Genomic DNA, 23722 nt, shown 5'->3' with positions numbered 1-23722 from the left:
ACTAGGAGGCGGGCCAGGAAGTGATGGAAGGGAAGGAAATAAAACCCAGAGGATAGCAGACGATGCCCATAGGTGAACACAGACAAACCACACATGTGAAAGGAATCAGGAGCAGCACTGTAGCAAGGAAGTAAGAAGACACAAACAAGAACTGTAGGCTAACTTGTGACAATCATGTCCTTGTGGACAATTATATGTAGGAAGAACCATTTGACCACTTAGAAAAGGTTCGGGGAGCATACAGGTTTGATAGAGGAGGTAAGGATAAACACAGTATCCCTTGCCACTTTTTAGATTATCATCATAAATCATAAGTTTAGGTTATCGAACAAATATTAAAATCATTCCCTGAAGGTGAGTGTTTTCAAACATTATGTGCTAGGGCTAGGGAAACATTTTGGATTTCTACTCTAGACACCCTTTCACCAGAAGGCCTCAACGAAGAACTAGAGATGGCCACCATAATATAACCACACAATACACTTTTTACAATAATTGGTTACCTTGTCTCTAATGATCATATTTAGTAAATTTCAGGTTCCATTATTCTAATAATTCTATATAACACACTAGGGGGGGGGGGGCTTAAGAATACTTTGGGGCTATTGATCTACCTGCCATGCATCATCTGACCTACTAGTTTATTATAACCAATATCTTTTTTCTTTTTATATAAGTTCCTTAGTGGTGTACCCAAAGGTTCAGTGTTGGGTCCCTTACTTTTTAATATATTTTTTTAAACGATATAGGGTCTGGGATTAAAAATACCATTTCAGTCTTTGCAGGTGACACAAAGCTTTGCAGTGGAATAACAGGGTGTCTCCAACTTACAAGCCGACCTCAATGCACTGTTTAATTGGGCAGTTATGTGGCAAATGAGGTTTAATGCTGAAACAACTGGGGGAGTCAATAGTGGAGAAGGATCTGAGAGTTCTGTTAGATCATAAGCTTAATAATGGCATACAATGCCAAGCTGCGGTTTCTAAAGTGAACAAAATCCTCTCTTGTATTACAAGAGGTATAGACTCCAGAGAGAGTGATATAATTTTAACTCTGTACAAATCAATAGTAATACCTAATCTGGAATATGCAGTTCAATTTTGGGCACCAATTCACAAAAGGAACATCGGGGAACTGGAGAAAGTACAGAGAGGGGCAACCAATCTTGACCAATCTTGATAAGAAGCATGGAGGAGCTCAGCTATGAAGAAAGATTAGAGGAACTTAATTTATTCTCTCTTCAGAAGAGGAGATTAAGTGGGGATATGATCAACAAGTATAAATACATCAGTGTTCATATAGTGAACTCAGTGTAGAGTTATTCACCTTGAGGTCATCACAGAGGACAAGGGGGTACTCTTTACATCTGGAGGAAAAGAAATTTAGTCTCCAAATATGGAAAGGTTTCTTCACAGTAAGAACTGTGAAAATGTGGAATAGACTCCCTCAAGAGTTGCTTCTGGCCAGCTCAGTGGATTGCTTCAAAAAATGCCTGGATTCTTTCTTGGATACACAGAATATAACTGGATACTAACATTTATAGGTAAAGTTAATCCAGGGAATATCTGATTGCCTCTCAGAGGATCAGGTAGGATTTTTTTCCCCTGCAGGAGCAAATTGCTTTACTGGGTTTTTTGCCTTCCTCTGGATCAACTGTGGGTATAGGATTATAAGTTGTTTTTTTATGTTTGAACTGGATGGATTTTTGTCTTTTTCCAGCCAGACTAGCTACGTAACTATGTAAAAATAATCTATAATAAACTCCCATCATCTACCACTACTACCCAATGTAGTACATATCATTCACTATCACATCTCTCATAATTCCTCATCACTCAGAATAGTGATGCCCAATTCTAGTGCCAACCATGTTTGTTTTAGTAATCCATACACTCACTCAATCGTTTAAAAACAAAATTAAAGGAAAAAACAATATCATCAATGTCGTTTTTTTAATGGCCCAGTCCAAAACTGTTGCCCTTTTAATTGCCCTTTTAAATGTTGATGACTGCCCACTATCCTAGAATATTAGTATCACACCCTTTGACATCAATCCTAATTTGCTTGAGAAAGGAGCACGACTTCCAACCCACTCACAGTGTGCATGCTCAGGAAATGCATCGCGGACTTGGTGACATTATCACGCTTTTCACATTGCGCTCCATGAGCGCTCCTAGCCTCTGTTCAGGATCCCCTCCATCTACAGCCGGAAACAATGACCGCGACTATTGATGTCTCAGAACAGAAGCCCAGTTACTCTTCAATTCCTTCTTGAGATCATTTATTTGATGACAGTTTTATGATTTTGAACTGGACTTGTCCATCTGTACCTTGGCAATCTGATTTTCCATCAAATAATTTTGTGTTGTTTGAGGGCGTTGGACCTTAAAAAAAAAATTATGCAACTTTTGAATCAGACTGTTGACAGTTAGTAGAAGAATTTGGGGTAAAGCTGGAACAATAGAGGGAGAAAAAGGAACAGAGGCATCTGTCACATTCCCTGTTGTAAGTATAGGTGTGCCCAGAGGTATGGTCTGTTTAAGTTACGGAATACAGTGGTGTCACTTCTCTGCATATGGCTTGCTAGTTGGACAATAAAGATGCAGCATTCTAAAAAGTTACCAAACCTGCTCACTCTGCTGTCTCCTCCAGCCAGCTTGCTCTTTGTCAGCAGAGACTGATTGGCTTCTATTACTATCCCTCCCAGTGTGGCTGTACAAGGAATGAAAAAAAGCTGATAATAGGAAACATTCGAGTACTTCTGTGTGTTGAATATATTTAATTATTTTAGAAAGCATACATCATTGAATTAAATTGTATTTTTATATCTGCCATGGAGCCAGGAATGATGAGTCTGTGCATCTGCCAGCCCCTGCACTGATGTGAGATCTGTATTACGTGGAGGACAGCTGTGTGCTCCGAATATGCCTCATCACATCTGCTGTATCTGAATAGCACATTCCTCCCCGGCCAACTCACAATCTGATCAGACCCCCTCCTTCACATCACACCCACCTGCTCACCCCCACCCCTCACTATAGCAGCTTCTAGAATTCATATTTTCATCAACTCATCAACTGACACTAATATCTGGTTTAAAAAGAAAAAAATCTATTCAAGTGAATTTTCTTACATCAAAAAGTACCTTCTATTGCTCTCAGCCTACTCCACATCTCCGAATTCCTTTTTTTTACATTTTGCTGCTGTGATCTGACTTCACGATAAAGGGTTGTTTTGTTCATTCTCCGTGGTCCTGCTGTATGTAGGAATTTAAGCACCCTCTCTTGCTCATGGTGAGCTGCTAATACTTGTAGTGCCACTCTAAGCAAAGGAGAATGTATACAGTCCAGCTGGTACTCATGGAGTGCTGGCTGAAAATATCACTATCCAGTAGTGTGTAGCATACTTAGAAAAATTGCTGCTTAAACCAATCCAGTCTATGTGGCCAACATATGTAAGATTAGAGCTTTTTTTTCAGCGGGAAGGTAGGGGAACACACCTCCAGCACTGGATGTGTGTAATGGCAAGGTGCTGGGATGTGCTGGAGAATCTATTGTTGCTGGCTGCTGGGGGATCTATTGCCATTGAAGGGGATCTATTTTTGTGTGGTGGTCTATTGTTGCTGGTGAGGGTATATTGCTGATGGAGGTCAATTGTTGCTGGAAGGGGTCTACTGTTGAGGGAGGGGTCTATTGTCTATTGCTGCTAGCTGCTTGAGAGTCTATTGATGCTGGCTGTTGAGAGATCTGTTGTAGCTGCTGGGGGTATATTGTTCTGGGGTGGTGTTTTGTTTTGGGACCAATTGTTGCTGGATGAGTCTGTTGTTGCTGGGGGGTCTATTGCTGCTTGCTGTGGGGGATCTATTTTTCTGCTGTTCTTGTTATGATTAACAAATTCCATACAAATTATTTAGCACCACAAAATTATACTTGGTTCTGTGTTCTCTAAAAGAAGAGGTACTAGGAGGTGGGTAGGAAGTGGAACCAAGTGGAGGTGGGGGCGGAGGCAAGAAGTGACTCACTCCTGCAACTATTTTTTGAGAAAAAAAGCCCTGTGTAAGACAGTCTTATCCTTACACCACATTACAAGCCACACCCTCTGAGATGTTTTGCCCCAACCATTGGTGCTTAGTCATAGAGGACTTCTATGACTAAGCCCTGGTGGGTGGGGCAAAACATATCTGAGCGCATGGCTTGTGGAGTGGTGCAAGGCTGAGGCCACCTTACACAAGTTAACCACATAGACTGGATTGGCTTGGTCAGCAATTTTTCTAAGTACACTCTCTTGCTCACTCCTGAGATGTACTGTGGACTAAGCGCTTCGCAGTGTGCATAGATTAGCGCACATAACTGAAACTAACATGCACTGCTCATTCCAAAAGTGATGTGGAAAATGGGAGGTTTGGGAGCTCACAGAGGACATTAAAATGCCTTTTGTGAAGATCAGTGGCCTCCAGCATGGCAGCCTTCCATGAAAGCCACCCTTGCTTATTATTTTTCTTATGGATTCATGAAACACTTCTTCAAATCCCTGTGTGAACTTCATAGCTAAATTTACTACTGTCTGTCCATTGTTTTCCAAACCACTAATCAATATTATTTCCCATGCTAAAAAAGTACAATGATATTGTGGTTCTTGCATGAAGTCTTCTATTCATAAATGTTGAACTTTTGAAAAATAGTTGGCAATCTTTCCTCTACTACAGAGGACCTGTATTGGGAAAAATGTAGACTCCACTGTTTAGGTTTCCTCCCTAAAATTATTTTTTCTGGCTGGTGTGCTGCTGTAATGGTTTCAGTTCTTTGAGTCACTGGCCTGAAAGCATGTAGACCAGGAATTCTGAAATCACTCAGACTTCATTTGCTGTGTGCTTGTTCCAAGTGAATGGTTCAGAATGTATAGAGGTCAAAGGACCTACATCACTGCCAGATCAAATATCCAATCAGATATGGTTGGAGGGTGAGGGAAAGTCCACTTAAAGGTGATTTGCCTTCGAGCCACAAACAGAGCACGTATAACAGTAGTCCGCTTTGGTGGCTTAAGTAATAAAAAATTAACGTAGCCCAGTAAACATGTGATTCACTAGAAGATTCACATCTAAAATCCCATGAAATGTGCCCACAAGCTCCGCCCAATACCTCTGGAGTTTTGGGCAACACCATAATAGGTGTATAATGGACCCTGAATTACCGCATCTAGGACAGGCCAAGTCGGCTCTTAGGCCAATAGCACACAAAAATTCTGGGGTCCTATACACCCTATGAAGAATAAAAATCTGGGTTAGCCTATGCAAAAAGGAGAGTGAGACAAAAGGGAGTGCCCAAAGAATCTCTTCCCAAGCATTATTAGAAATTGGCCCAATATCCTGTTCCCATTTTGCTCTAGAGGATTGAATTTATGAAAAGAGCTGTCTAAAAGGGTTTAATAGGTAACAGAAATAAGGTCTTTGGTTGCCGTTGCTTGGACTAAGCTATCCTACACTGCCACCAAGGAAAACTAAACAGGAGAAGAACAAAATTGGGCATGCAAAGCATGGCACAGCTGTAAAAATTGATAAAACCCACTAGGGTTCAAAAGAAATTTAAGTGAACCCTTCTCATACATCTGTGAACGAGTAAGAAAAGAAAAGTGCAGCAGCACATATATTTCTTGGGAGACATAGTTCTACCTAAAATAACAAAGTGTAGTACCCCCTGACCTCCAGAGACATGGTGGCAACAGACAGGGTGAGCTGACATTTCACCTCAGAGTGTAGATTGCTAGGCATGGTGAGATGTGAAAAGATGGTCACCACTTACTTTTAAAGAAGAACAAAGAGAGCGTTTATTTGTCATTCAAAGAAGTTTCAGGGTGAGAGGGGTAAGGGCACACTAGAACAGGGATATGCAATTAAAATTCATGAACATCCAAATTTCCTTCCCGCAGAGGTCCAAATTGCATGTTTTTGCAATGTCTCAGATCCTTCCTATCATAAATCCCTCATTTTATATCACAATCCTGTTCTTACATCAGTGTTCTCAGTCTCCCACACTTCACAGTCCCTCACTTCACATCAGTTTCCCCTTTACATTCATGTCCTTTGCCCCTTCACATTAACCCCCCCCACAGCACTGCCCCCCCTTTACATCACACCCACAGCACAGACCACCCTTACATCATCCCCCTCACATAACTGCCCCCCCTTCACATCACATCTCTACTCCCACAGCACTTCCCCAATTCAAATCAATCCCCCGCACTGACCTCTTTCACATTCCCCCTCCCCCTACACAGCATTGCCTCCCCTTGACATCACATCTCCTCCCCACAACACTGCTCCCTTCAGATCTCCTGCCCAAGGCACTGGCACCCCTTTAAACCTCCCCCCCACAGCACTTACCCACTTTACCCCCCCCCACAGCACTTGCATCCCCTTTATATCTTCCTCCCATAGCACTGCCCCTTCTTTACATCACACATCATGTGCATAGGAATTCTTGCAGGAGAATTGCCGGTTGTGCGCATGCACGCAAAAATGCGCGATCGCGCACACGCACGCCGAAGATTGGTGCCAGACTGCCTATTTAAGGAGTGTCTCTGCTCATGTTCAGTGGTGACTAGTCTTCAGCTCCCCCGTGTCCTGCTTGTTTCTGTGTGATTCCTTTGTTGCTGACCCGGCTTGTTCCTCACCTGACTCTGATTGCTCTCCTGATACTGGTTCCTGACTTTGGCTCTGCTCCTGACCTTGGCTTTTCCTTCTGATTCTGTACCATGCTGCCCGACTGTTGATGACCCTGGCTATCCCATGACTCTGCTCCTGTCTCTTGTCCTCACTACCTGCCTTGCTCTGGTGCATGCCTGGCAATCTACAAAACCTGCTCTGCCTACTACTACTGTGCCAAAATCAAAGGATCATCAGCCTTCCAATGTCATCATCTGAAAGAGCTGCAAACAACAACTACTGGCACTCTTGTTCCCCTGGGTCCTAGACTCCCTCTGTTCCAACTCCAGCGGGGTCAGGGCTAGTGACACAAGTGAGGCCGACCTCATCATTTCAGTCTCCCATCAGGTATGTGAAAATCCCCCCCCCCCACTTGCCCCCTTCTCATTACCCTCCCCTCACAGCACTGATCCCTTTCACACCTCTGCCTGCTACCTTTAGTCTGCTAAATAAGGGGAGGGGTTAATTGTTCACAGGTGCTCCAGGTATTATATAACTTTCTGCTGAATGTTGAGTTTGCTCATCCTTGAGCTTGCCTGCCTTTTGCTTGCTGGATCATAGACAAAGTGGAAATTTGTGGAGTTAAAAAAATGGAGTTTAAAACGTGAGATTATAACAGGAGTCATCTACCTGTAAGTATATGAAATTTCCTGTTGGTAGGTTAATGGGGTTGATGTGGAGGGTTAAGTCAGAATTATCAGGTAGGAAGATGGGTTACTGTAATCAGAGGGAGTGGTAGGGGCTCACAGAAAAGGAAGAATAGCCCTGGGTTTGAGCACCCAAACAGATTTGCCAAGTTGGGTGTAGATGTGGGGGTGGCAATCTGAGAGATGGCAACCCTAGATGTCACTGCTATCTCTGACAGCCGGGAGAGCAGCCCATCTAGTACGGGTGGCGAGGGTAGTGCAGGAAAGCCTAGACAGTTGGTAATAGGGGATTCTATAATCAGAAGGTAGCATGGCAGCATGGCCTCAACCAAATAGTTTGTTGTCTCCCTGGTGCCAGGGTTTGGCATGTGCTGGACTGGGTTGATAAATTAATGGGATGGGATGGGCTAGGCATGACCCAGTTGTCTTGGTCCATGTTGGAACCAATGACAGAATACATGGAAGTGGCAGGCTCCTTAAGAATCAATTTAAAAACTAGACTGCAAGTGGAAGGGAAGGACCTCCAAGATGTTATTTCCTGTGCCATGTACAACACAGGGAAGACAGGGAGAGATTATAGAACTGAATGAATGGCTAAGGACTTGGTGTAAGAAGGAAGGATTTGGGTTTCTAGAGCACTGGCTGACTTTTCATTGGTGTACAACCTATATGCTAAAGAATATATATGCTGGGCTGAGGGCAAGGTTTATGGGAAGGCTGGAGAAGTATTTAAACTAGGATCAAGAGGGGAGGGAGAATTAGATTATAATGGGGCAGACAGGTCAGACAGAGATCAGTCCCTATTAGGGGGTGGAATGGGAAAAAATGGAGGGAGGGCTATAGCAAGTGATAAGAAGGTTCCCATGCTACAAACAACTATTGGAAATGGTACTCTGTACTAAAATAAAAAATGAGTGTGCAAAATGTGATAATTAATTAACAAGATACTAAAGTATTTTTTTTTTCTTAAAAATAACAAACATGTCTATACTTACCTGCTCTGTGCAGTGCTTTTCCATGGAGCAGCCCAGATCCTCCTCTGGTCCCCCAGTGGCGCTCCTAGCCCCTCCTTCCTCTCAGTTGCTCCCATAGAAACAGCTTGCTATGGGGGCACCTGAGCAAGCGCACTCCCAAGCCATGGCTCTGCGTGTCCAATATCACACAGAGCCATGGCTTGGCCCCACCCTCTCCCTCTCCTTATTGGCTCACTGGCTGTGATTGACAGCATGAGGAGCCAATGGCTTCCGCTGCTGCCTCAGCCAAACAGAAGTGAGAGTTCCTGGAAAACCGAGGCTCTCATGGATATTGCTGGAACAAGAGGGGGCACAGGTAAGTGTTAGTGGGGTTGGGGGGGCTGCTACACATGAAGGAAAAACACCTCTAGACTTTAGAACTACATTAAAGTGTTTGTTCACCAATGCCAGAAGTCTGCCAAGCAAAATAGGTGAGTTAAAGGCTTTGGTGCACTTAGAGAACTATGATATAATTAGTATTGCTGAATATTGGCTTCATTCTTCACATGACTGAGCTATTAATATTCCTGGGTAAAAAGGAAAGGTGGTTGTGTCTTAAGTGATCTTAAAGCGAGTGTGAAAGAAGACCTAATTGATGGAAAATGTGGTGAAGCTGAAGCATTATGAGTGGAACTGCACATGGGTGTGCGTACTTCAAAGGTAATTATTGGAGTTTGTTATAGGCCTTCCAGTATTAATGAGGAGGTGGAGACTCAGCTCCTTGCACAGATCAAAAGGGCTTCAAAGGCTGTCACAGTGATAACAATGGGGGATTGTAACTACCTAGAAGTTGACTGGAGTAATGACACTGCAGGATCAGTTAAAAGGCTAAATTTTATAAACCTATTACAAGACAATTTTATGGTACAGTTCATAGAGGCCCCAACTAGGAATGATGCTCTGCTGGACCTGGTAATCTCAAACCATACAGAGCTTATTACTAAAGTTCATATAAAAGAACCTCTGGGTAGCTGTGACTATAACATTATTTCATTTAATGTTAGCTGTAAGCAACAAGCACATATTGGAAAGATAAAAGCACTCAACTTTAAGAGACCAAATTTTCCAAGGATGAGGGCTGCTCTCGAAGACTTATGCAGGCCATAGATGGGTCGAAAATCGGCCGATTTGTCGGCCGAAAAAAAAATTGGCCGATTTTCGGATCGTTAGTGGGCGATTTGGTCGGCCGTTTTTCGGGATTTTGGCCGTTTTTTTTGTTTGGTGAAGTTGGAAAAAAATCGGCCGATCGGCCGATTTTCGCGGCATTAATGGGCTAATCGGCCGATTTTTTACCGATAAAAAATCTGCGCATGAGCAGTGACCTGCAAGAGGAAGACAAAAAGAAGAAAAAGAAGAAGAGGATGAAGAAGAGGATGAAGAAGAGGATGAGGATGAAGAAGAGGATGAAGAAGAGGAAGAAGAAGATGAGGATGAGGAAGAAGAAGAAGAGGATGAGGATGAAGAAGATGAGGATGAAGAAGAAGAAGAGGATGAGGATGAAGAAGATGAGGATGAAGAAGAAGAAGAAGAAGAGGATGAGGATGAAGAAGAGGATGAGGAAGGAGAAGAGGATGAGGATGAGGAAGAAGAAGAGGATGAGGATGAGGAAGAAGAAGAGGATGAGGATGAGGAAGAAGAAGATAAGGATGAAGAAGAGGATGAGGATGATGAAGAAGAAGAGGATGAGGATGAAGAAGAAGAAGAAGAAGAAGAAGAAGAGGAGGATGAGGATGATGAAGAAGAAGAGGATGAGGAAGAAGAAGAAGAGGATGAAGAAGAGGATGAGGATGAAGAAGAGGATGAGGAAGAAGAAGAAGATGCAGAAGATGAAGAAGAAGATGAAGAAGAAGAGGATGAGGATGAAGAAGAAGAAGAAGACGAAGAAGAGGATGAGGAAGAAGAAGAAGAAGAAGAGGATGAAGAAGAAGAAGAAGAGGATGAGGATGAAGAAGAAGAAGAAGAAGAAGAAGAGGATGAGGATGATAAAGAAGAGGAGGATGAGGATGAAGAAGAAGAAGAAGAGGATGAGGAAGAAGAAGAAGAAGAAGAGGATGATGATGAAGAAAAAGAAGAGGATGAGGATGAAGAAGAAGAAGAGGATGAGGATTAAGAAGAAGAAGAGGATGAGGATGAAGAAGAAGAAGAGGATGAGGATGAAGAAGAAGAAGAAGAGGATGAGGATGATAAAGAAGAAGAGGATGAGGATGAAGAAGAAGAAGAAGAGGATGAGGAAGAAGAAGAAGAAGAAGAGGATGAGGATGAAGAAGAAGAAGAGGATGAGGATGAAGAAGAAGAAGAGGATGAGGATGAAGAAGAAGAAGAAAAAGAAGAAGTAGGATGAAAATAAGAAGAATTCCAGTCCAGCAAAAAGTGTATCTGCAGAGAGCTCCGCTATTTCTGACAGTTCTCTGACAGTTCCTTCACATTTACAGCGGTTGAAACATTGTATCTATTTGTTTCCGAATAAAAACATCTGTATCCTAAATGGAAACAAATAGATACAATGTTTCAACCGCTGTAAATGTGAAGGAACTGTCAGAGAACTGTCAGAAATAGCGGAGCTCTCTGCAGGGACACTTTTTGCCGGCTGTAGACGGGATGAAAATCGGCCGATTTTTTTTACCATTGGTGGTAACGTCGGCCACTTGAACGACCGATTGTTCGTTTTTTTAAAAGAAAAATCGGCCGATTTTCGACCCATCTATGGCCTGCATTAGACTGGGAGGTAATATTGGTATAGGAACACAGAACAAAAATGTGAATTCTTCAAAAAGACCGTATGTGAACACACTACAAAATATATTCCCATGGGCAGTAACTTTTATTATAAAACCTATGTGGCTCACAGCCAAAGTTTCAAAAGCTATAAACAATAGGAAAAGAGCTTTTAGAAAATATAAAAATGAAGGAACACTTTCATCATTTAACTGTTACAGGGAATATAACAGAGTATGTAAAAAGGAAATCAGGGCTGCACACATTCACAAAATAAAATGGCTCTGCGTGCATCATACATACTAGGGGGAGTGTAACTGGGAAATCTATGGTGGAGAAGGATCTGGGTGTTCTGGTAGATCATAATCTATTCTATCTAATCATTCTTGTATTAAGAGAGGTATAGACTCAAGAGAGAAAGAGATATCATTCTACCCCTGTACAAATCATTAGTAATATCTCATCTGGGATATGCAGTTCAGTTTTGGGCACCAATTCACAAAAAGGATATCGTGGAACTGGAGAAAGTGCAGAGAAGGGCAACCAGACTGATGAGGCATGGAGGAGATCAGCTATGAGGAAAGGTTAGAGGTACTGAATTTATTCTCTCTTGAGAAGAGGATATTAAGGGGGGGTATGATCAATATGATCAACATCATATAGGGTCCATATAGGGAACTTGGTGTGGAGTTATTCACTTTAAGGTCATCACAGAGGACAAGGGGGCACTTTTTACGTCTGAAGGAAAAGAGATTTAATCTCCAAATACGAAAAGCTTTTTTCAAAGTAAGAGCTATGAAAATGTGGAATAAGCTTCCTCAATAAAAGGCCTGGTGTAAGGGATTTCCGGCAAGAAGAATCGCGATCGGGAACGCGCATGCGCGAAAGAGATCCCGCAGAAGAATTGCCGGTTGTGCGCAGGCGTGCAGGAATGCGCGATTGCGCACATGCACGCACACGTGCACACGCACGGCGAAGATTGGTGCCAGATGGGCTATTTAAGGAGGGCCTCTGCTCAGGTTCAGTGCTGACTGGTCTTCAGCTCCCCCCATGTCCTGCTTGCTCCTGTACGATTCCTTTGTTGCTGACTCGGCTTGTTCCTGACCCCACTCAGATTACTCTCCTGCTCCTGGTTCCTGACTTCGGCTCTGCTCCTGACTTTGGCTTTTCCTTCTGATTCTGTACCGCGCTGCCCGACTGTTGATGACCCCAGGTATCCTATGACTCTGCTGCTGTCTTGTGTCCTGGCTACCTACCTTGCTCTGCTGCACATCAAGCAATCCACAGAACCTGCTCTGTCTACTATTACGGTGCCCAAATCAGAGGATACTCTGCCTACCAAGGTCATCACCTGCAAGAGCCGCAAGCAACAACCACTGGAGCTTTTGTCCCCCTGGTCCCTAGACTCCCTCTGTTCCAACCTCAGCAGGGTCAGGGCTAGTGACACAAGTAAGGCCGGCCTCATCAATTCAGTCTCCCATCAGGTACGTGACACCTGGATTCTTTCCTTAATGCACATAATATAACTGGATAATAACATTTATACGTAAAGTTGATCCAAGGAATATCTGATTGCCTCTTGGGGGATCAGGAAGGAAATTATTCACCTGCTGGAGCAAATTGAATCATGCTTTGCTGGGGATTTTGTTTGCCTTCCTCTGGATCAACTGTGGACATAGAATTGTGTATATAGGATTGTACGTTTTTTTTTCTTTTTATTGGTTGAACGAGATGGACTTGTGTCTTTTTTCAACTATACTAAATATATAACTATATCTGCCACCTGCGTTGAATCATCCCAACTCACACATAGCACTGCCCCTTCACAGCCATGTCCTCTTGCCTATCTTACACAAAGAGGAGAGCGACTGGGAGTCAAAGCAGCACTGGATGGAGAACGGGAGCAGGGGGCTGCCTAGGGTAACTTTTCCTATTACCAACCTGTTGATTGGTTGCTAGGACTACCTGGTGTCCTACCAACCAATCATCTGCTAGTTAATCTGGAAAGTTAACTCGTTCAACTACTGCCCTCCATCCAGTGTGGCTTTGCCTCCTGCTCTCCATTCATTGCTATCTCTTGCCTCCCACTCTACACGCTGCCTTGAGAATGACAGTGGCGGAGGTCAGGTGAAAGAAAGGCTCGGGTCCAGATGGGACACTGGCTCAGTCCGGATCCATACTGCGGTCTGCCATTTAGTGATGCTTGCCCTAGAACAAGTAGAAATAAAGGCCAGCAGACTCCTCTAAAAGCAGACAGTGGTACAGAAAAGAGCCTTTATGCTGTGCCCAGTATTCTGTACTTTCTTAGCAACAGCTGTCCCCATAAGCAACCACAACTGGCCACAGTCAGTGTTAATGGGGGAATCCCTCCCATGGAGCTATTGTGTTCTACTGAAGGCAGGGGGGGGCACTGTGATATTGCTAGCAGCTATAGCTGCTGGCAATAATCACATGAGAAATCAACAAGGCTGCTTGTGCCCAAGTCACACAACAAAGTTTTGGGTACAACCAGCCTGCCCATAGATGCCTCAAATCTCGGCCAGTCCTGCTGAACCAGACGAGATTCAAACCATCTATGGTCAGTTTAACAGTAAAGTTCAGGGATTGACTGGATTAGACTCCTTTATTGGTCAGTAGAAAAGTCTCTTATATTGGTGGTCAATGGTGAAATGGCTATTACATACATCGTCAGTAGAGAAGAGTTCTTTACACTGAAAAGCAATGTTGTGTTCCTTTACATAGAGGCCATAAGAGAGGTTCAACTTACTTTGGTGGCCCATTATGCTGATGGTCAGAGGGAGCTTAGCTGAGGAGAGCATTGGTGTCAGTGGTTACTTAGCTAATTGAGGTTCCACAATTCCCCTACTGCTTACTATGGTTCTACATTGGCACTAGAACTACAGTATGCAGTCACCATTGGGAGGGACATCAATCCACTCAAGGCTGCCTGCCTCAATCTAAAAAGAATGCTGTTTCAGGTTTGTCTACATTTGGCCATCAGATTTATGGGTGCTTGTGCTAGCTGTTACTGAGGTGTGCACTCTATTATGATGAATGAAAGCACTCTAGGCCAGGGGTACTGAATTAAAATTCACGGGGGTACAGTCAGTAAAATTTTCTTCCAGCGGAGGTCTGAGTGTCATGTTGGTGCTATGACTCAGATCCTTCACATCACAGCCTCCCATGCACATCACAGTTCCTCCCCCCACCCCCATCCCCCTTTCTACATCACAGAATGCCCCATCACAGACCGCCCCATCACAGCCCCCCTCATCACTGACATCCCATCACAAACCCCCCCATCACCATCTGCCTACTATCACAGACCATCCCATCACAGACCCCTCATCACAGATCCCGTCCATGACACACCCCTGAGCAGAGACCCTCATTATCACAAATCCCCTCCATCACAAATCCCCTCCATCACAGATCCCCTCATCACAGACCCCTCATCTCAGATCCCCCGCTTCACAGATCCCCTCATCACAGACCCCCCTCATCACATACCCCTCCATCACAGATCCCCCTCATCATACATCCCCTTATCACAGACCCACCCCAATCACAGATCCCCCATCACAGACCCCCTATCACAGAACCCCCCTCATAACAGACCCCCCCATCATAGTCCTCCCTGCATATTACAGATTCCTGTCCTTTTATAATATCGCAGCACGACCCCCCCCCCCTTCCCACACTGTCCTACCTTATTCACACAGGACAGCAAGCACGGCAGGTCTGGACATAGGGTGGGACTTTTCATAAAGGCGGGTAAATGCTAGGCAGTGGGGCGAACCAAGCAATCAACCAATCACTTGCTTCCTAACATGAAAAGTCCCGTCCTATGTCCAGACCTGCTGTGCTTTCCAACTTGTGTGAATAAGGTAGGACAGTGTGGGAAGGGGGGGGGGGGGAGGAAGAGAGGGGTGCTGAAATGTTATGAAAAGGAAAGACCTGCTGCACCTCCCCACACTCCCCTTTCTTGAGGATAACAGCAGCAGTGGCGGGCGAGTGAGTCAGCGGCAGGGGAGAGGACATTCAGGCAACTATTTGGTGAGGCTGCGGTCCGGAAAGAAATATTTCTGGGTCCGGATCCAGACGGCAGTCCGCCATTTAGTGATACCTGCTCCAGACCTTTCTGCGGCCTATTTATTTAATTGTAAAACATTGCATGACAAGATAACACAAATAAAAGTCTCTAACATGTTTCACACCTACCTGTACTTACTCATTGAGTGGTCTCTAAAAACTCACATTTACTATTTATGTCCATATGTCCCACCCTATCTCAGACAATTGGACATTACTCAGCTGCTAGTAATCTACAGAGCATAATCTTGTTCAAAAAACAGTAGCATATAAAAACAAAGAAACGTTTTGTCAATCATTACATCATTTAAAAAATGTCATAGGCCACATGGAACCAGCCAGTATATGCAAATAAATTACATAATGTCCATAGTATATACTAAATACATTTATAGATAACAAGTATTTCTTTATCCTATAACCCCTAATGCAATTTACAAGAAAAAAAAACAGATGCATATAAATATGCCATTTACTGATCAAAGTATGATATATTCCATGTGACCTATGAGGTGTTTTAAATGATGTACTAATGACAATAGGTCTCTTTGCTTTAATACTGTCTTCACACTATTGATTAAACATTATTGCTTTGTGAACAAGATTATGGTCTCTAAATTACTAGCAGCTGAGTAATATCCAATTGTCTGAGAAAGGAAAGGACATATGGACATAAATAATGTAAATGTTTAGAGACCACTCAGTGGTTATTGGCTGAAAATGCGTTAGAGGCTTTTAGTTGCGTTATCCTTCGTGCCATATTTACAAATTAATAAATAAGTCACATGAAGGTCTGGGCTACCATCATACCACATATTAGTATGTACAAAGCTGCCTGCCTGTAAACTGGGATATACTAGAAATGGCCAACTGAGTAAGAGGACCCTGGGGCACATTCCTCAGACGTCATAGTCTAGCAATGCTCATGGCTAAATGGCTCTGAATGCAGTTAATAATAGACTTTGATTTGTCAAAATGGGTAATATGTACACTAAAATCAATAGTTTATATACTTCAAGCTGGCAATAGGTATGGCTGGCTTAATGACTGCTCTGGGGAGCCATCAAGGATTCTTACTCAAATTATTGTAAGGTTGTTAGCTCTGTACCCTAAAGTTCAGATTTGGAACTATTACTCTTTTCATAACCACTTGCCAACCAGCCACAGTACATATACTGTGGCAAGTTGGCACCTGCAGGCAAAATCACGTACATGTACATGATTTTGCCTGCTCAGGCTATCAGGCTAAGGGGGTGGGCACAGCAGAATGTGGATCCTGGTACTCAGGCACTCATGCAATTCTTATGTCTATAACTATGTCTATGATATATCCCTATATCACATGATCACAATGCGAACAAAGCTGTTATGATTGAATTCATTCATGACAGCTGTGTTGACTATGCTGTGATTGGCCCACTGCTATCACATAGTACCTGGGCCAATCACAGCACCCTGCACCATGTGATTAGCTGTAGCCAATCACAGATCATTAGTGATTACAGCTGTCATGAATGGTTAACCCATTCATGATATTTGAAAACTTCGCTGGTACAAGGATCTTTATTGTAATGTCAAAGTGTAAAAAAAAGAAAAATGCCTGACCATCCTCTCAGTGCAGTGTAACTATGGTGACACTAAACTACTCTGCTGAAAGTATGTAAAAAAATAAAAACAGTAAAACATAAAGAAAAAGTAAAAAAAAAAACTTTAAAAAACTGTTTAAAAAATTGAGCAAAAATTATATATATATATTTATTTATTTTTATACTATCACCAGTCAGTGTCCCTGATCACCATCACATCAGTCACATGATGACAATGCTGTCCTGCACTGGTGACACTATGTAAAAAAGTTAATTGTACAGAAACCCAAAAAACACATTTTATTCAATTTCTTAATTTTAAAAACCATTGTGACAAAAGATATACGATTTAAAAAAACATGACATGCCTCTTACTAAATGCCTTAGACTTTCCAAAAAGGGGGTCATTTGGGGGGAATATGTATTGTCCTGATGTTTTAGGGCCTCAAGAAATTAGATCACCAGTACATCAGGATCAAATATGTACAGTATACCATAGTTTGAAGATGCTTAAACTTTCACTCAAAACAATTAATGTACTGTACACTTATTGGGATTTTTTTTAGGAGGTGTAGATGGAGAAGAGAAGGGGTCTGAGGACAGAGCCTTGGGGAACCCCAACAGAGAGGGGGAGAGAGGGGGAGGTGGCAGCGTTATAGGTAACACTGAAGGAGCGTTGGGATAGGTAAGAGGAGAACCAGGAGAGAGCAGAGTCCCTGATGCCAAGGGAGTGTAGTTTAGTAAGGAGGAGGGGTGGTCGACTGTGTCGAAGGCCGCGGAGGGGTCGAGGAGTAGGAGGACTGAGTAGTGGCCATTAGCTTTGGCGGTTAGCAGGTCGTTAGTGATTTTAAGTAGGGCGGTTTCGGTGGAGTGTAGGGGACGGAAGCCAGACTGTAGTGGATCAAGGAGATTGTTGTCAGTGAGGTGGGCGCTTAGGCGATTATAGACTAAGCGCTCAAGGAGCTTGGAAGTGAGTGGCAGCAGGCAGATGGGTCTAAGGTTGTTCAGGTCAGTGGGGTCCAGGGAGGGTTTTTTGAGTATGGGGGTGATGTGCGCATGCTTTAGGGGGGAGGGGAATGCGCCAGTAGAGAGGGAGAGGTTGAAGATGTGGGTGAGGGAGCGAATGATGGAGGAGGGGGGTGACCGGAGGAGTTGTGAGGGGATAGGGTCCAGGGGGCAAGTGGTGAGGCGGGCTTCAGTGAAGACCTTAGTGACCTCCTCAGTGGTAGCAGGGCTGAAGGAGCGGAGTGTTGGGGAGGTTATAGTGTGCGGGACGTTAGGTGTGGTGGGGGGCAGTGCGGTTGCGAAGTCAGAGGAAGGGAGAGTTGAGGGGGTGATGGAGGGAGGGTGGCTAGTGTATAAACACTACTCAAATAAATTAGTGGAACACTTTGAAAACACATCAGATCTCAATGGCGAAAATATCATGCTGGATATTTATACTGATATAGACTGATGAATGTGTTAGGAATGTAAGGATGACCCATTGTTTAATGGAAATTAAAATGATCAACCTACAGGGAACTGAATTCAAAGACACCCCAAAAAGCAAAGTGAAAAAATGATGCTGCAGGCTAGTCCATTTTGCTGAAATTTCATTGCAGCAACTCAAAATGGTACTCAGTAGTTTGTATGACCCCCATGTGCTTGTATGCATGCATGGCAACGTTGGGGCATATTCGTAATGAGACGACGGATGGTGTCCTAGGGTGTTTCTTCCCAGATCTGGACCAAGGCATCACTGAGCTCCTGGACAGTCTGAGGTGCAACCTAATGGTGTCGGATGGACTGAAACATGACATTACAGAGATGTTCAATTGGATTTAGGTCTGGCGAGCGTGGGGGCCATTCAATGGTATCAATTTCTTCATCCTCCAGGAACTGCTTTCACACTCTCGCCACATGAGGCCGGGCATTGTCGTGCACCAGGAGGAACCCACTGCACCAACGTAGGGTCTGACAATGGGCCCAAGGATTTCATCCAAATACCTAATGGCAGTCATGGTGTCATTGTATAGCCTGTGGAAGTCTGTGTGTCCCTCCGTGGGTATGCCTCCCCAGACAATCACTGACCCACCACCAAAGCAGTCATGCTGAACAATGTTACAGGCAGTTCTCCAGGGCTTCTCCAGACCCTTCACGTCTGTCACATGTTCTCAGGGTGAACCTACTCCCATCTTTGAAAAGCACAGGGCACCTGTAGCAGACCTGCCAATTCTGTTGTTCAATGACAAATGCAAATCGAGCTCTATGGTGCTGGGAAGTGAGCACAGGGCCCACTAGAGGATGTTGGGCCCTTAGGCCACCCTCATGAGGTCTGTTTCTGATGGTTTGGTCAGAGACATTCATACCAGTGGCTTTCTGGAGGTCATTTTGTAGGGCTTTGGCAGTGCTCATCCTATTCCTCCTTGCACAAAGGAGCAGAGGCTGGTCCTGCTGATGGGTTAAGGACCTTCTAAGGCCCTGTCCAGCTCTTCTAGAGTAACTGCCTGTCTCCTGGAATCTTCTCTATGCTCTTGAGACTGTGCTGGGAGACACAGCAAACCTTCTGGCAATGGCACGTATTGATGAGCTATCCTGAAAGAGTTGGACTGCCTGTGCAACCTCTGTAGGGTCCAGCTATCACTTCATGCTGCCAGTAGTGACAATGACCCTAGCCAAATGCAAAACAAGTGAAAAACAGACAGAAAAGATGAGTAGGAAAAAAATGTCAGTGGCCTCCACCTGTAAAGTCATTCCTGTTTTGAGGGTCATCTCATTGTTGCCCATCTAGTACACCTGTTGTTAATTTCATTAACACCAAAGCAGCTCTTATGTAAAAACTCAAAATGGATTTAATAATAAAATTGCACATTACAAGTACAATATTATAATACAGAAAAATAAATACAGTAATATAATGTCACAAAATGTAGTTATATTCTTGAGATAAAAATTGTGTGTATAAATGTGTGTGCGTGTGTGGCTGTGGACTCTTTACTACAGCTTGTAGTCTCCTCCGAGTCTCATGAAAAGTCCTCCTAAAAGGTGTTTGTTCTGCTCTAAAAGGAGCAATTCAGTCCCCATCTTCTCCTAAAGTGGGCTGGCTTTCCTTTCTGTTTCTTATAGTCCCACAATAATATCTAGTGACAGATGTATCAAACAAACCTTTAGTCTTGCTCCCTCTCCCCTAGGCCAGAGTCTAGCTTCTGAAATTCAATACTCGAGACCTCTAGTCAGAGTTACACTGACATTCCATAAAAGAGTCATGGGGGATGGGAATTGTTACATATACATTCTAATCATATTTATGTATATAAGGCTCCTAAAAGGTCATATATCTATTACTTAATGTAAAGTTGTCTCTTATATAAATATCCTAATCAAGAAATATTACAGTATAAAACCTGTATCCTTAACTTATATGAAAGAGATTTTTGCACTCTTATTAGTCACTTCACAGTGAAACTGTAGTTCCTACCCACAGAGATGGAGGGAGGAAAGCTAGCCAATTCCTGACTAATTACTACCACATGTTGCTAGAGTGTACAGAAAAAAAAAATAAGACATATATATATATATATATATATATACTGTATATATATATTCACACATAGACTATAACATTTTGTGTATCTCACTTTTCCCAATCTAGAACAAATAGAAATATAACAACTCAATTATTTTATTAGGACCCAACACACTCACACATATGTTAGTAATGTTGGTAAGCAAATATTAGATTAAGGAAAACATATATATATATATATATATGTGTGTAATCTATTGTTACAGACAAGTCTGGACCTTTTATGCAATTATCTTAAGTGTCTATGTACATCAGAATCGGGCTATTATTTATGATGTTTGTAAGTGACTTTTGTAAATAATGATTAATTTTTATAAATTGTAGTCTATTCATATACCGATATTGTTTGTGTTTAAAAGAGTTCAGCTTGGCTAAGATTTACTCAAAATAGTTAATTAGGTCAGTTAAATTATTTTTTATAAATTATTTTTATATTTAGAGGTACTTAGCTGACTAAATTAATTGTGCAGGCATTTCCTGGCATAACAATATACTATATATATATATATATATATATATATATATATATATATATATATATATATATATATATATATACTAAAGAGAGACAGATAATCAAGTCAAGAGTTACAGAATTCTAATAAAAGCTGGATATACACATACCAAAATTTGTCTGATTCAGCAGGAACCGGATGAATTTCAGTGTGTGCTTCTGTCTGTTCAACAGGAGCTGGCCTAACAACTGGTTTCTGTTGAACAGTCCTGCTGAAATAACAGCATTCAATCAGTGCTTGCAGTCAATGGCTGCAGTGTTGATCTGTGTATTCTGATGGGGAGAGGGAAGGGGAGGGAGTCTCTGCTATCAGAATACAATAGCAAAGCAGGAAAGATCCCTGCATCCACATCATTTGTGTGGATGGAGAGATCTGTGATTTTGTTTTGTTCAACTCGTTGGTTGAATGCAAAAAACAAAAACTAAAAACTAAAGGTGTATACCCTACTCAAGGTCTCATCTGGGAAGTTGCAGATCACTATAGACGCCCTCCCAGAACTGGGCAACCACACTGTAGCTGTATTTCAGCTATGGCATGGTCTGGAGGTGGATAATTAACACATGTACAGTATTTTTTCAACTTGACCACTTGACCAACCATGAAACTAATAACAGCAGACTCCCTGCAATGTAAATGGCTGTTCTAAGCCTTAGGCGAGAGTTTGAAGTCAAGGCATACAATAATGTTATGTTATCCAACACACATACTACTGTTCATTATTTTCACTATTTTAACAAAATTTTCATTTTAGCATGTTTTTCTATGTTTTACAAGAATAGCTTTAGCCAGTCATAACAGATTTGTTCCTGAAAATGACACAGGGAAGGAAGGATAAGTCTTTATATCTTGCATATTTTATTAGAAAAATTATATATTGCTTTTGGATTTTCTCAGATTTCTCAGTAAACGTTCAAAACCAAATGTAATTTATTTTACAGCCCGAGCTGAAGTTGACAATAAGCCTCCATGGATATACTTAAACCATCATTTTCAAATGAATAAAATGCAGGTAAGTAATGTGTTAAAGTATCTTCCCTAAAGAATGGTCAACTGTTTTTTTTATACATATTCTTTTACAGTTTTTTGTTTGTTTTCATAAAAACTAATTTTAAGCCCAAATTCCCATGCTATCAACCTTCAAAGGAACCTGCTGGAATAGAAATATAGGAGTTACCAATAAAGCAAGGATTCAAAGTAAAGACCTAGTGTTGGTTCTTAAGGCAACAAGCGCCAGGCCTATATTTCTTATCCTTGCATTTTAATTATTGACTTTCTGACCTGGAACTAGCATGTGCATATCAGGTATTCATTAATTTATTCATCTGTTCATTTAGTCAAGTTTACTTTAAAAAATAATAACACCAGATTGTCGTTGAAGGGCATATAGACTGGCATCAGCTGTACTTGTTTACTATTAGCTGCAAATTCAGGTGGAAAATGAATTTCTCCATGATCATATTGATAAGAAAAAGAAGAAAAATCCATAACAAAAACGAAAGGGTTTTCTACAAATAGGCAAACCGTGAGAAAATGATAAGCATGGATGAATAAGCTACAGTAAATATGTTTAATTTCACCACTTTATAATAGGTCTCTTTTATGGAATTCTGAGATAAAATTCAAGGCACTCAAATGAAATGTCACTCATTTCTGAGATGAGAAGCCAGAGGTGCGAGATAAAAATTTAAAGTTGTTATCTCAGAGTTGTGACGTTTTATCTCAGAATGTTGTTGGTTTTTTTATTTTAGTTCTCCGCAGGGATCTTTTTATGGTATCTGTATTATATATCTCATTATGTAGCTGCCTAGCATACCAAAAAGAAGATAGAACTGCTACAATTTTCATAGCTTGTCACGCTTTTTCTCTAAATTAAATCACTGCTGTACCTTAGATTCCTTGGCAAGACACAAAGCTTATGGAATATTTATGATCAGGGAACAGATATCCAGTCAGGTGAAACTTAACCCCTTTTTCCCCAGCTTTCACTGTTCCTCACTCAGATCTGAATCCACAGTGTTGCTCACACACACCTGATACATCTCAGAGAATTGACCCCAGTATTTGACCTAATGTTTTTTCCTGGCATCCCCATTGTGGGAAAATCAGACACCCTCCTTTGGCATTATGAATCCTAGTTGACAACATCTCCCTGAGGCTAGGTTCACACTAATGCGGTGCTGTACATCACATGTGATTCGCACAGGTATCACACCGCATTCCTGTGCAAATCACATGCGATTCGTGTGCGGTGCGATTAGAGCCATACATTTTGTATGGCTTATATCGCACCGCACCCGCACCAAAAAGGTGCAGGACCCTTTTTTGGGTCTGCACTAGAATCAGATCATATGGGTATTCACACCTTTGCGATCCGATTCTGCACATCACACTGCGTTTTGTGGACCGATTTCGGGGTGTTGTTAGCTTAAAATGCACACCCGCATCTTTTCACATGAACAGGGTGCAATTCTGATGTGGTGCGGGATTCGAACATAAAACGCTGCGAATTCCACACTGCATCAGTGTGAACACAGCCTGAAGGGCTCAAAACATGAAAGTTACATCCAGATCTTAATTTGTCAGGTTTTAACTTTGGAAATTGTTACCTGTAGGTAACCAACATAGTTCTTTACTGTAAGGGTCTAAAGTGTATCTATCTGCAGACTCCTCTTTCTGAGACAGAAATGTACCCCTCTATCCTCCCTTGTGGGAACATAGGTCATTGCAGGACCCTTCCCTCAGAGAAGTTTCCCCTTCTTTTCATCTCTTCTTTGTCTATTTAAGTCCTGTTCTCTCCTGTTGTGGGTCTAGTTTCTGAGAAGTCTAACATAATGGCCTCTATAGACCAGGTAGTGAGATGTCTAACATAGACAAGGTAGTTGCTGG

The 23722-nt window shown here is 42.3% G+C and overlaps 1 protein-coding gene across 2 annotated transcripts in view; it reads left to right on the top strand.

Annotated features, from left to right (window-relative positions):
* The window catches only part of CFAP97D1 (CFAP97 domain containing 1), a 302763-nt gene that overhangs the window by 122456 nt on the left and 156585 nt on the right, over positions 1–23722 (top strand). For both annotated transcript variants that reach the window (XM_089681289.1, XM_089681290.1), the window contains exon 2: positions 21775–21845. In XM_089681289.1, the coding sequence (XP_089537415.1) occupies positions 21775–21845 (71 nt within the window). The remainder of the gene's footprint in view (positions 1–21774; positions 21846–23722) is intronic.

The sequence above is a fragment of the Staurois parvus genome, unplaced genomic scaffold (assembly GCF_062004578.1).
Source record: "Staurois parvus isolate SC_StPar_1 unplaced genomic scaffold, SC_StPar_1.0 ptg000263l, whole genome shotgun sequence".
NCBI classification, from domain to species: Eukaryota; Metazoa; Chordata; class Amphibia; order Anura; family Ranidae; genus Staurois; species Staurois parvus.
The sequence above is the reverse complement of the archived record's forward strand: the minus strand, read 5'-3'. Positions and strand labels throughout refer to the sequence as shown.